The 13703-nt window shown below is 53.6% G+C and overlaps 1 protein-coding gene across 2 annotated transcripts in view; it reads left to right on the top strand.

The window, feature by feature from the left end:
• The window catches only part of TTYH2 (tweety family member 2), a 43166-nt gene that overhangs the window by 4914 nt on the left and 24549 nt on the right, over nucleotides 1–13703 (top strand). Inside the window, exons 2-4 of one of the 2 annotated variants that reach the window (XM_004374173.2) lie at nucleotides 4612–4627; nucleotides 6575–6747; nucleotides 10963–11074. In XM_004374173.2, the coding sequence (XP_004374230.1) occupies nucleotides 4612–4627; nucleotides 6575–6747; nucleotides 10963–11074 (301 nt within the window). The remainder of the gene's footprint in view (nucleotides 1–4611; nucleotides 4628–6574; nucleotides 6748–10962; nucleotides 11075–13703) is intronic. The other variant, XM_004374172.2, reaches the window with a different exon arrangement.

The raw sequence follows: 13703 nt of genomic DNA, 5'->3' as shown, positions 1-13703 counted from the left end.
GAGCACTTAACTACTGCACAATGAGGGCTCCAGGATCCAGCATCAGCACTCCCCAAATGCAAATCGGCCTCCACGCTGCCTGCCCCCACCCACTTGGGTCCTGGGTCGGTGCTTCCTAATCTTGGTTTCTTGCTACCAAGTGACGACCAGAACTAACTGAAGTCACTCTGAGGAGGGAGAGGAGGAGCTTGTGGGCAGTGTTGGGTTGGGATGGGGAGGTGCTGGTGGTTGCAGTTGTTACTGGGTGGAAAAGAATTACCTTTTGGGGAGCAAGGGGGACTTACCCATTTGCAGTGGGGAGATGTTGCTGCTGGTGAGGCCTCAGCCTCCCCCTTCCTTTTTGCCCTCCTTCCTCCTCCTCCTGTCTTCCCTCCCTCGCCCACCTTCTTCCTCTCCTACCCCCCAGCTTCCTGAGCCAGCCCTGGTCTTCCAGACCTGGAGAAGGTTCTGGAGGTGAACCACTAACAAAGGGCCCGAGTTTGGGTTCCCCAGGCCTCCTCCGCAGCATCAGTCACCTCACTGAAGCCAGCTGCCCAGCTGGGCAAGGCTCCAGCTGCAGGCGGTCGGGAGGCCTGGTAAGTGGGTAAGAGTATGGAATAGGGGAGCCAGCCCAGGGACCACGGTGGGGGTGGGGGTGGGGAAGGGCGAGTTTGGAGAAATTGAAATAGCCCCAACTCCTGTCTTGGAGGATCCTTCCTTGCTGGGCAGGGACGCAAGTAGGGTTTTTCCTGTTGGGGGATAAATTGATAGTGGGCCTCACCAGGAGGCAAACTGGATGCAAAGCGTAGCTAAGGAGGTCTGAGTATTAGCCAGCCGCTGATCTGCGTCAAAGGTTGGTCTGGGTTTTTGTTTTGTTGCTTTTGTAATATCAGGAATCACTTACTGGAATGTGTACAAATCTTATCTGTGCAGGTTCATGAATATATATATATATAGAGAGAGAGATGGAGCTCTGGTGGCGCAGTGTTTAAGAGCTCAGCTGCTAACCAAAAGGTCAGCAGTTCGAATCCACCACCCGTCCTTGGAAACCCTAGGGGGCAGTTCTGCTCTGTCCTATAGGGTCGCTGTGAGTCGGAATCAACTCGACGATAAAGGGTTTGATTTTGCCTTATATATATAGCTTATATATATATATATATGCTTCATATGCATGCGAAAGCTTGACAATGAAAAAGGAATATCAAAGAAGAATTGATGCATTTGAATTATGGTATTGGCAAAGAATATTGAGTATGTCATGGAATTCCAGAAGAACTAACAAATCAGTCTTGGAAGAAGTACAGCCAGAATGCTCCTTAGAAGCGAGGATGGCGAGGCTTTGTCTTGCTAACTTTGGACATGTTATCAGGAGGGACCAATCCCTGGAGAAGGACATCATGCTTGATAAAGTAGAGGGTCAGTGAAAAAGAGGAAGGTCCTCAACGAGATGGATTGACACAGTGGCTGTAACAATAGGCTCAAACATAGCAACCATTGTGAGGATGGCGCAGGACTGGGCAATGTTTCATTCTGTTGTACACAGGGTCACTATGAGTCGGAACTGACTTTACAGCACCCAGCAACAACAATGTATATATAGGGTGACACCATCCAGATCAGAAACAGAGTCTTCCTGACCCCCAGGGCCTCCCTCACTTCCTCCAAGTCAATACCCTTCCAAAGGTCGCTACTATGCAGACATCTACCACTGTAGATGAGTTAGTTTCTCTGCCTTGAACTTTGTATAAACAGCACAGTCTTTGCTGTTTTGTGCCTGGCATGTTTCCCTCCACGTTCGTCTGTGAGATTCATCCATATTGTTGCCTAGGTAGCTGTGACCTGCTTTTTATGGTTGTGTCATATTCCATTTTATGAATATAACACATTGTATGTGTCCATTCTCTTGCTGGTGGACATTGGGTTGTTTCCAGTTCTGGACTGGTGAGCATTTGTGTATGTGTCTTGGGGTTCACAAGCCTCCGTTCTAGAAGGTACATGTCCAGGAGTGGACTTGCTGGGCCATGGGATGTGCTTTTTACACAGTGGTTTGCAAACTGTTAAGGGATTCCTGGGTTTTAGCAGAGGGATCTCAGGGGCCCATCCGGGAGGGGGTGGCCAGGACCAAGCCTGGCATTTTATATCCTCTCTTCGGTCAGAACTCCTCTTGAGGCTGTTTTGTAGACTGGGGCTCTGCTAAACGATTCTGATCAAGAAAAGATTAAGTTTCCAGAGAAAAGTTGAGAGTCCCTGTTAACACTAATACAGTGCTTGCCAGACTTTAACCAGTGCCGTCAGGTCAACCCCGATTCATGGCACCCCACATGTGTCAGAGGAGAACTGGGCTCTGTAGGATTTTCAACAGCTGACTTTTCTAAACAGAGCGCCAGGACTTTCTTCCAAGGCACTTCTGGGTGGACTCGAACCTCCAGCCTTTTGGATAGCAGTGGAGCACTTTTACCACGTGCACTACCCAGGGACCCCCTCGCCCGCTTTATTGTTGTTGTTTGCTGTTGAGTGGATTCTGACTCTTGGGGGATATAAATCACCTGGGGAGCATCTCAAAATGCGGTTGTGATTTGCTCAGCCTAGGGTGGTGGGGCTTGAGATTCTGCATTTCTAACAAGCTGCACTTCACTTTGAATTGTTGTGTGTGCCATCCAGTCGATTCCAACTCATAGAGACCCCATGTGACAGAGCAGAACTGCCCCATAGGGTTTTCTAGGCTGTAGTCTTTACAGAGGCTGATCGCCAGGTCTTTCTCCCATGGAGCCAGGACTGCCTACCTGGCCTTTTCGTCGGCAGCCGAGCGCTTAACCATTGCTCCACTAGGGCTCCTTTCACTTTGAATAGTGAGGCTCTAGTCCCCCAGTGGAACCTGGTGGCGCAGTGGTTAAGAGCTCAGCTGCTAACCAAAAGGTCAGCAGTTCAAATCCACCAGCCACTCCTTGGAAACCCTATGGGGCAGTTCTGTTCTGTCCTGTAGGGTTGCTATGGGTGAGAATCAACTCGATGGTAACGAGTGTCCCCCATCCATCTTGACCTCCTTTGCCTTGACCTGGGGCTGCGGGGGCCCTCCAGGAGGGGGTGTGGGCTGGAGGCTGGCAGGCAGACACCTAGATTCCATTGCCTTACCAGGGCAGGGAACTCCTGGGGCCAGGCCCCGGGGCAGGCCATGCTAACCAGTGGTTGGGGACAGGGAGGGGAACACCAACCCCAGCCACCTGCCACACTGTGAGGACTTCAGCAGGTGATCACTCAGTTCCCCTGGCCCTGTCTTCCCAGCTGCCTGGAGGCTGAGTGGGGGTGGCGAGGTGCTCCCAGCAGCACCTGTGATGCACTGATCCCAGGTGGAGGTGAAAACCAAGTTCTGAGTCACATCCGTGGGACCCACTCCTACAGAAGCCTTCGCCCCTGCCTTTTTCTGGGCTGTCCCCACCACTTGGGCTATTCATTCCTGAGACCCAGAAGCCCATGTGTCCAGGGTGACCATCCCCAGACCAGGCAGGGAGGGGCAGCAGAGCAGCTGATTCAGGGGTCTGCTCGAGCAGGCACGGGGGAGGGTGATTGCAGCAGGCATCCTCACCACCCTGCGCTGCCCCCGGAAAATGGCCCTGGACCTCGGGACTGCAGCCCCCGGCCTTTTCTTCAGGGCTGTGTGTGTGTGGGCGTGCACATGTGTGCACGTGTGCGTGTATGCATGCACTGTGTATGTGCACGTGTGTGCGTGCGTGCTTGCATGTGTATGTGTATATGCGTGCTTGTGTGTGTGTGCATGTGTGCATGTGAGTGTGCACGCACGTGTGTGTGCCTGTGTGGCTGCGTGTGTACGTGTGCTTGTGCATGTGTGTGTGTGTGTGTGCATGTGCACGTGTATATGTATGTGCTCTCCTGCACAATATTGTTTCCGCTACTAAGCCAATTGCCACCGCCTATAAAAGGGGACCCCAAAGTAGGCCCGCACCCTGACAGCCCAGACTGGAGCACTGGGGGCTTTGGACCTCAGCTTCTTGGGGGTCATGAGGCTCAGGGGAAGGCTGTCAGCTCAGGAGCCTGGTTTGGAGCCAAGACCAGCCCTGGTTGGCAGCCACCAAACCCGGTGCCAGCTGGTGTCCATCTGGCTGAATCTAGAGATTAGGGAGCAAGGGGGAGGGGACATCAGGCTTCCTGATGGACAGCGGCTCCCTGAGAGGCTAGGCGGCCTGAGAAAGGGGCCATTTCCCCGGGGCAGAGGTCAAGGACACCTCCTGCCCCTTCAGAATTCGGGGCTGGCTACCCCCTTGGCACCCAGGGATCGACTGTCCCTTTCACTCCACAGTGTGTGTCCTGATGGACACCCAACACCTGGAACAAGGCTTTTTACATTCTGGGCATAGAATGACTGAACTGGGATAGTGGGGCCCTTTGCACAAACGGGTCTCTGCGTGGTACAAACAGTTAACATGCTCGGCTGCTAACCAAAAGGCTGGTGGTTCAAGTCTACCCAGAGGCACCTCAGAAGAAAGGCCTGGCAGTCTACTTCCCAAAAATCAGCCAATGAAAACCCTATGGAGCACAGTTCTACTCTGATGTACATGGGGTTGCCATGAGTTCGGGTCAACTTGACAGCAACTGGTTTTGTTTTGCATGGAGGAGGTGGCTACTCCAGGCAGCCCCTTCCTGGCCCTGTTGCAGGCCCCATGCAGCTTCCCAGGTGTCCTGCTCAGCCCTGTCTCCCCCAGGGGGTCCTGGGATGCTCTGGTGCACGGGATCCCCAGCTACCATTACTGAATGTTTTGATCAAAGATTCCGTAGAAGAATCCTGGTCAAAAAAGGTAAAATGCAGAACAGAATTTCAAATTCTCATGGACTCTAGACTTTCTGGAGCCATGGAGGGTGGATAAACCCCTGAAACTATTGCCCTGAGATAATCTTTAAACGTTAAACCAAAAATATCCCTGAAGTCTTCCTAAAACCAAACAATAGTTTAGCTTACCCAGTAAAGAATGTCTGCCTTGAGCATTATGCTCTTTTAAGAATTATCTATATGGGAACAAACTGACAACAGTAACTCGAAAGATTAGACAGGAACCTTAGAAGGGCAGTGAGTTTACGTCAATGAGGGAGGAACAACTCAGAAAAGGGGAGTGAGAATGGTTGCATAACTCTAGAATAAGATAATTAGTGTCACTAAATTACACACGGAGAAACTGTTGAATTGATGTATGTTTTGCTGTGTATATTCTCAACAAAAACAACAAAATAAATAAAATTTAGAAAAAAAAAAAAAACCCTATGGAGCACAGTTCTACTTTGACACACATGGGGTTGCCGTGAGTTGGGGTCCTGGTTTTGGTTTGTACAGAGGTGGCTACTCCAGGCAGCTCCTTCCTGGCCCTGTTGCAGGTCCCACGCAGCTTCTCAGGCATCCTTCTCAGTCCCTTCCCCCCACCAGGAGGTCTCGGGACGCTCTGGTGCATGGGATGTCCCTCTCCACAAAGGTCTTCCCTGGGGCGCTTCTGTCTTCCCCAGGCAAGCAGTTCATCACCCGTGGCCTCACCGTCAGCAGGCCGTTCCTGCCTTGCCCCTCTGGGTGCTCTGAGCTATTCATCAAGCAGGGCCTAGGCCCATACCTGCATCCAGGTGTGGGAGCCAGAAACCTGGGGGCCAGCGATTCGCAGCTCCTCCTCCCACACCCCCCACTCAGCTGGTCACCAAGCCCGGCCACTTGTCTTCTGCCCACATCCTAGTCTAATCCCATCCCGCTCCCCACCCAGTGCCCAAGTGTGGGACACTTGTTGTTTATAGAGTAGGAACTCTAATTATAGAAGGAAGGAAGGAAGGCAAGAAGAAAGGATGGTGTCTTGTTTTACTAGTTTTGCTATAACAGAAATACCACAAGTGGGTAGCTTTAAGAACAGAAATTTATTTTCTCACAGTTCAGGAGGCTGGAAGTCTGAAGTTAGGGTGCCGGCTCAGGGGCAAGATCCTTGTCTCAGTTTCTGTAGCCCCGGTGTTCCTCGGTTCCTTGGCGATCTTCATGTGGTGTCTCCCCCCCCATCCCCCCGCATTGTGTTTGTTCCTGTGTCTGTGCTGCTCCTTCTAATGGACTGAACTGTGTCTCCCAAAATATGTGCTGTGTGATCAGAAGTGATTAGGGTTAGGACACCGCACGCTCACGTGGCCTTATTAGTATAATGAAAACCCTATTTGCAAACAGGATTATATCAACAGGTACATTGTTGTCTGCTGTCGAGCTGATTTCGACTCATAGCGACCCTATAGGACAGAGTCAAATTGCCCCACAGGGTTCCCTAGTCTGTGATCTTTACGGAAGCAGAGCCACTGGGAGGGTTTGAATCACCGACCTCTCAGTTAGCAGCCAAGCACTTAACCGCTGCAGCACCAGCGTTCCTTATCCACAGGTATAGGGTTAGGATTCACACACATATTTGGGAGACACAATTCAGTCCATTACAGCTGGTAACAGACGTGCAGCTCTGTCCCTGTTCCTACACGCACATACCCTGGGGGTAATGTGGGGGCCCCGTGGGCAGGCGCTTCCAGAATCTCCCCTGCTGGAACCGAGTGCTGACACCAGGCCTCCCCCATCTCCCAGTCGCTGCTGTTCCTGGGGCTGGTGGCTGCTGTGGGCCTGGCGCTGAACCTCATCTTCCTTGCGGTTTACCTGGTCTGCTTGTGCTGCTGCCGGCGGGACGATGGAGTGCAGACCAAGCAGCGCAACTCCTGCTGCGTCACCTGGACGGCCATGCTGGCGGGGCTCGTCTGCTGGTGAGTGCCCACCTGGGTGGGTCGGGTGCGTGGGGCTCAGGGGCGGGAGGGACAGCCTCGGCAGACATGCTGGAGTTAAAGCGTTAGCTGCCTGGGCCCCCATGGTGGGTCAGCCACTGCGGCTGTGAGTGCCACCCGTTTCTTCCTGACAAGCCTCCAGTGGCCACACCCTTCTGACCGACTCCAGGCACCTCGGTGGGAGAACTTATCCCTAGAGCGAATGCTGGCCCTTTTCTTGCCAAGCAACAGGAGTGAGATGCCAGGGCCTCCCCAGCCCTGCCCTCGGGTGGGCTTGTCCAGCCCAGGCAGGGAGCTCCCTGCAAGGTTCACCTGGCAGCAGTTCTGGACAGTGGGCATCTCTGCCCCTGCCCCCTCTCAGCTGCCACCCGGGTCACCGAGCTCAGAGGGAAGTCTGACTCCAGGCCACATCACTTCCATCTTCACATGAGGTCATTAATTTTTAGTGCCATTAGCCCGCTCTTGGCTTTCGACAAGGAGGTGAGGGCTCCTGACTCCCAGTCACCCTACCTGGGAAGAAGGGGTGCCCATGCCCAAGCTGAGTCCGTTTGCAGGAGCTGCTGCGTTTTTCTTGTTTGGGTATCTACAGAGGCTTTTCTGAAAGGTTAGTGTCACTCTGAGACCCTCCTAGGGCGTGGTGGCTCTCTAGGGTTAGAGACCCTCACTCCCACGTGTGTGTCGTGTCTGAGAACCTGAACAGGAGATGTCACTGCCCTTGGCAGTGAAGGTGCAGCAGGAACAGACCCGTGAACCTGGGCATGCAGGCGGCCGAGTTCTCAGCCCAGAGGGGCTCATCACCTCGCTGGCCTCCGCTCACTCATCCAGCAGGGCACGTTTGTCATTGCCGACCTGCCTGGGGTGTAAAGATTATCCAAGCCACAGGCAGGGAGGAGCCCGAAGCTGTGTTGTAGAAGTGATGAAGCATCTAGCACATGATGGGCTCTGGGGCTCAGGCAGACACGTGGCCTGGGCTTAACTAATAAACTTCAAGGGCCAACTCAAGCTGGAGTTTAAGAACTCCAACAGAGGAACTCCTGACAGGTCACTATGGGGTTAAAAATCTCCTGTCAAGAGCAGGCCAGCGTGGGGCTTGCTCTGGGCATGGGCCATGGACAAAAGGATAGGCGGATGGATGTGATGATGAGCCGGATGGGAGGAAGGGAGAAGGAGCTCCTGAAGGTTGACCCCCAGGTTTCTGGCTTAAGCACCTGGATGGAAGATGTGGCACACCCGCTGAGGTGTGGGACCTGACAGAGAACCTGAAGAGGGAGAAGATCACAGACTGAGTTTAAGATGCCTTGAAACCTCCAAGTGGGAATGTCAGGGACGCCAGTGGAAACCCAGGGCTGGAGTTATAAATCTGAGAGTTGTAGAGTAGATGGTGTGCAGGCCATGGATCCAGGTGAGATCTGCCCCAGGAAAAGCAAAGAGTGGGGACAGAAGAGGACCCAGGGCCAGGCCTTGAAGTACATCATGTCATGGCCAGGTAGCAAAAGGGGAAACTACAAGGTCACAGGAGCCCTGGGGCAGGGGTTTAGGGAGAGGGAGAGCTGCCCCGTCCAGTGTCATAATCAGCCAGGTAAGACAGGGGTTGGAAAACGCCATCAGAATGAGTGGCCTAGAGATCATTGGTCACCTTGGCTGAAACTGTGTTCACCAGGATATAGGAGAAGGAGTCAGATTGGAGTGAGTTGAGGGAGAGGGGGCCGAGAAAAAAGAAGAGGGGGGAGGGAGTAGAGAAAGAGGGCAGGAGGGGAAGGGATGGAGGGTCAAAGGTGTGGGAATTTAAGATGGGAGAGAGCTTGGTTGAGCATAACAGGCACCCAGTGGAAGGGGGAGATTCAACACAGAGAAGAGAGTATGGACAAGAGGTTCCTGAAAAGACAGAAGGGGCAGGGAGACTGGATAAGAGAAGACATCCTTGTCCTCTGTTTTGGGGGGAGGGCAGACCATGATCCTATATTTGAGAAAGATAGTGGTGTTGTCGTAACAGAGAAGGCGGAGCCTCCCAGCCTATTCGTTTTCTTTGCAGGCAAGCAGAGTAGTCTTCCATGTGCACAGGCAGGAGAGGGCTGAGAGGGGCCCTCACTGAGCTGCCAGGGTGATATCTGGTCCTGGGAGACCAGAGCCATCTCGCAGCCACTCATGGGCTGTCTCCGATAAATCCAAAGACTAGGAGAAGCACGGAAACCTAGAATGCCCAGGGAGGCTTAGATGAATGGAAAAGCCTCGGCTCTGTGTGGAGTCCCCAGAAAAGACTGGATCATGAAACAGCTAATTAGAAGAGGAAGTTATAGGCACAAGGAGCCAACAGAAGGTCTTTTTCAGGTCACGATACAAATAATTTTCTCTTTTAATAAAGTTACAAAATGGAGGACATGGAAATATAATCAATTTAATATGTTAAACTTTCAGCTGGGCATTTGATAAAAGTTCCTCACAGTATCCCTGTAGGCTAGACAGAGAAATATGGGCTGGATGATGCTGCAGTTAAGTGGATTCCAAGCTGGTTAAACAACACTGGCTGAATCCAGAGAACACTGTGGATGGCAAATCACAGATGTGTGTATGTGAGTGTGTGTCTTCTGTCGACTCTGTGTCTCTGGTCTATATCTGTGTCTGATCTATGTATGTCTAGTGTATGTCTCTTATATCTAAGTCTATTGTACGTCTAGTCTATGTCTATGACTCCGTCTACTTTGCCTAGTCCGTGTATCTGTATTTACACACACAGGCAGATGAAGCTCATTGGAACCTTGTTTTAAAGTGCTCGTTCCCAGACCATGCTGATTCAGTGGGTTCAGGACAGAGCCCACTTATCCACACCTTTTTAACAGGGACCACAGGTGATTCTGTTCTAGGGTCCAGGGACTACTCCCTGGGAAACACTAAATTAGGGGCCTAGAAGGAAGTCTCTAACAACCTTCCAGAAGACTCCATCCTATATCCTCTCCTATAAAAAAAGAAAAGAGAAAGTATAAATACATGCATGTGTGTATTCATTTTTTTCCCCCAGAAAATTTAGCGTGCTGAATGAAAACCCAGGAGGCTGATTCTTAAATCTTCGGATGACCCCAAGTGGTATGGGTCAGATAAAATATGATAGGTGGCGGAGTTGGGATTTGAAGTGCTTCGTTCAGCCTGGAATGTTGGGCTGAAGCCAACCAGATGGAATTTAACAGGAAGAGATTGAAAGTTCTGCTTTTATTTAAAAAAAAAAAATCAATACACACGAGAGGCTGGAGGAGAAGCCAGCTTCACAGCAGTTCATGTGAACAAATCTAGGGCTGGTCGTGGACCACAAGGTTGGGCGAGGACACACACAGGCCATGTTCACGTGGTCCTCAGGCATAACTAATTAGTCCCCCTGTGCATGGAGCTAGATAGACAGCCTGGGCTTTGGCGCTTCACACAGAGGCCAGGCTTAAGAGGGATGTGGGCCAATTCAAGAGAGTTGAGTCTGGAGGGTGGTGATGAGGTCAGAAGGGTCTGGAGACCTTACCCAGAAGGAGGATGTGTGTCCAACATGGACGGCAGGAGAGTAAAGGGTGACGTGGGAGCCACATACGGTGGTCTGAGGGGTGTCATGTGGATGGGAGATATATTCTGGGCTGCCTCCATGGTGTGTGAGTTTAGGAGGTGGGTTGCAGCGCAGTTTCAGAAGGAACTTTCTAGCAGCTGGGATCCTTCAGCACAAGAACAGGCTGCCCCGTGGACGGCGTGGCGAATGGGAGAAGTGGTGGAGAATGGAGAGGGAGAGTTCCCTGTTCCTGGAGGTGTCAGGAGAGACCCAGTAGGGCACCTGGTGTGTGATTTTACTGGACATCAGCCCTTTCCAAGGCCACCTGTGTGTCAGAATCACCTGGAAGGTGGTGGAAAGTATGGGTTCCACGCAGACCTGCTGTGTCCAAATCTCTAGGGCCAGGACCTGCAATCTCCCACCTTTCAGAGCCACTGGACTAGAAGACAGTAGTATTTTCCTGTTACCTGCATGAAACGTGCTACGAAGTGAGTGGACCAGAGCCTGGGGACCAGCTGGTTGCTGCCATGTGTCTGTGCTGCCCCACCCCCTGCTACCCCACCTCCCAGAGGTTTAGCCATCATCCCTGCCCCCCAGGAAAGGGTTCTTCAGCTAAAGTCACTAACCTGTCCCCCTCTGGTGTCACCTCTAACTTTTGTTTGGGGTCTTGCCCATAGTGCTGCTGTGGGCGTTGGTTTCTATGGAAACAGCGAGACCAACGATGGGGTGTACCAGCTGATCTACTCCTTGGACAACGCCAACCACACCTTCTCCGGGATCGATTCTCTGGTAAGGCTCGTGGGCAGCTGGCGGGGCCTGGCCACAGTCCAGGAGGTCAGTGCAGCCTGAACAAGGGCTCCCCAGTTAGGCCCCTGCCAGTGGCGGCTCCAACACTGAGGCCTGTGTGATGCTGATGTCCCTCTGGGCCACAGTGTCCCACACCAGGAGTGAACGGGCGCTTTCTGCTTCCCCAGCTGAGAGCAGTGGCAGGGGTGGGAGGGAGGACTAAAGAGAGTCCTGGAGGGGTGGAGGGCGCCCAGGTCAAATCCCGTCATTTGCAGGAGCGGGACAGGTTCTCACTTGCCAAAGGAGAACCAGGTAAAAAGCCCCACGTGCACAGCCTGAACCCCAAACCTGGGCTCTAGCTCTGGGGCCTCAACTCCAGCTGGGGCTCAAGTACAAAACTGTGCTGGGCTGGCCGGAGGAAGGAAAGGGCTACCTTGCTGAGCCTCTGGCCAGAGGGATAGTGACAGAGGGCAGGGAGCCATGGTTTCCTCAGATGCTGACCTCAGCCCTCCGCCCGGTACATGTTGCCTGCACCATAGCTGCAGGGTCTTTTGGGCCAGTTTTCCAGGTGGCCCCGTGGCAGCCCTGGTGCTCCCTTGGAAGCAAGGCTTTGGTAGGAACGGCAAAGGGTAGCTTTCAGGGACACCAGTCCTTGGCCGTACACGCTATTCCCAGGTCCTCTGTGGACCAGATCCCCAGCAGAGGGTGACAGCCCCAGCACGTGGCCCTTTGTGTCAAGGATCCTCAGCCCTGGCATTTGCTGGAAGAGGATCCGACCTCCTTTGAGCTTCTGCGCTAAGCGGCTCAAAGACTTTGATCCCTCGGTCAGCCGCTCCCTTCAGTGACTCACCTTAAAGACACAGGCTGTCTCTGGCCCCAGGGAGCCCTTCCTGGGGCTGAGGGTCAGGGGCAGAGCAGGGGGCAGGTCTCCTGTGTCCACTGGGACCCCCTGCCCACCCTGGAAGATGAGGACGCTGGGGCGCGAGCAGGGCAGCTGGGATGGAGGAGCTGACACAGGGACTGACATGGGCCTGATGAGTCCTGGAGGTGTGGATATCACCTGGCTCGGGGCCAGAGGGGACTCACCGCCTGGATGTCGCCACCCATGCCTGGGCCCTGGGGGGAGGGGCTCCATAATTACTGCCCTTTGGGCTGTGTCTGGCCTCCCCCTTTTTCTCCACCCACCCCCGCCAGAACCCTCAAGGAGGAACACAGCACAGATGGGAGAGTCCTGTGCCTGGGAAGCCCCAGTGGTGTGACCTTCACTTTCTAACTTGTGACAATTATAGGGGTGGTCCTTGTCTCCCCAGACCAAAACCAAACCTGTTGCTGAGTCAATTCTGACTCATGGAGATCCCACGAGTTAACAGAGTGGGTTTTCTTGGCTGTAATCTTTACGGAGGCAGATTGCCAGGCCTTTCTTCCATAGCACCACTAGGTAGGTTCAAACCACCAATCTTTAGGCTAGTAGTCGAGCTTAAACCTTTTGCATCTCCCCAGGGACTGAGAAACTCTCAGAGCCACTGGGATGGGAAAGCAAGAGCTCAGAGTCTTCATCCCTGTGGGTGAGAATTATGCAGGAAGACCAGTTGGGAACGAGACCCCCAGCTGGGCCCATCTGCCCCTAGGCCTGGAAGGGCTCTGGGGCTAAGTCTGGACATTTCACAGCAAGCCCCATGTCTGAAGCCCCCGTGTGCCCACAGGGAGGGGCCCGGCAAGTTCTGAGATCAGCCCTTGTCCTCTCTCCGCCAAGACTGAAGAGTGAATGCAGGAGTCCCAGGGCCTCCGGCTGCTTCCAGCCCCATGACGGCCCCCCACCCCGGGCCCAGGCAGGGCGCTGGACCAGCTCTGAGGGTGAAGGCCAAATAGCAGATAAATGATCCTAAATGAGATAATGTCGGTGAAAGCGCCTCGTAAACTACAAAGTAGGCTCCAAATGGGGGTAATTACAGTAATGAGAGCCATTATCCTAATTATTATAATCATCCTGCAATTGAGAGGAGGCTTGGATTGGGGATGGTCTGGTGGGCGGCAGAGTGAGGGGGTTCATGGGACTGGTCAGGCCGACTTAGACCTGGGCCATCCTGGGGGCCCAGATCAGGTGGCCAGCAAGAGGCCTTCTGGGGCTGCATCCAGCACACAGTGGGTGGACCCTCCTCTGCCCTCCCGTTTCCTGGACCCCCAGCCCCACGCCTGCGCCTTTCTACCCGAGAGGCTTGTGCCTCAGTGGGCCAGGCAGTGGGTAGAGGCTCAGGCCGACCTGCACACTCGAATTGGGAGGTTACAAAGGGGTCATTTGGGAGTGCTGGAGCCCAGGGGTTGGCAAAGTCCGAGGGTCCCTTCTGTGGATCCAGCACCCCAACTGCCCACACGGTGAAGAGGGCCCGGGCAAGCCCCTAACCCCTCAGGGTCTCAGCTTTCTCAGCCACCCCTGGAGCTTCGCCGCGTGTTTGTGCCATACTTACTAGTGGACAGGTGGGTCCTCTCAGGCGCCCACGTTGAGTCCACAGCAGGCCTGTGGGCAGCCTGAGATGAACTGAGACACAGAGAGCCTCCCTGAGGAAGGAGAAGCTTCTGTCCCAGGGTTGAAAGCTGGTACGTTTCAGAGCAAGGGCGGGAACCCAGGTCTTAA

The sequence above is a fragment of the Trichechus manatus genome, unplaced genomic scaffold (genome assembly GCF_000243295.1).
Source record: "Trichechus manatus latirostris isolate Lorelei unplaced genomic scaffold, TriManLat1.0 scaffold00028, whole genome shotgun sequence".
Classification (NCBI taxonomy): Eukaryota; Metazoa; Chordata; class Mammalia; order Sirenia; family Trichechidae; genus Trichechus; species Trichechus manatus.
Note: the sequence above shows the minus strand (reverse complement) of the source record. Positions and strands in the feature narration are given on the sequence as shown.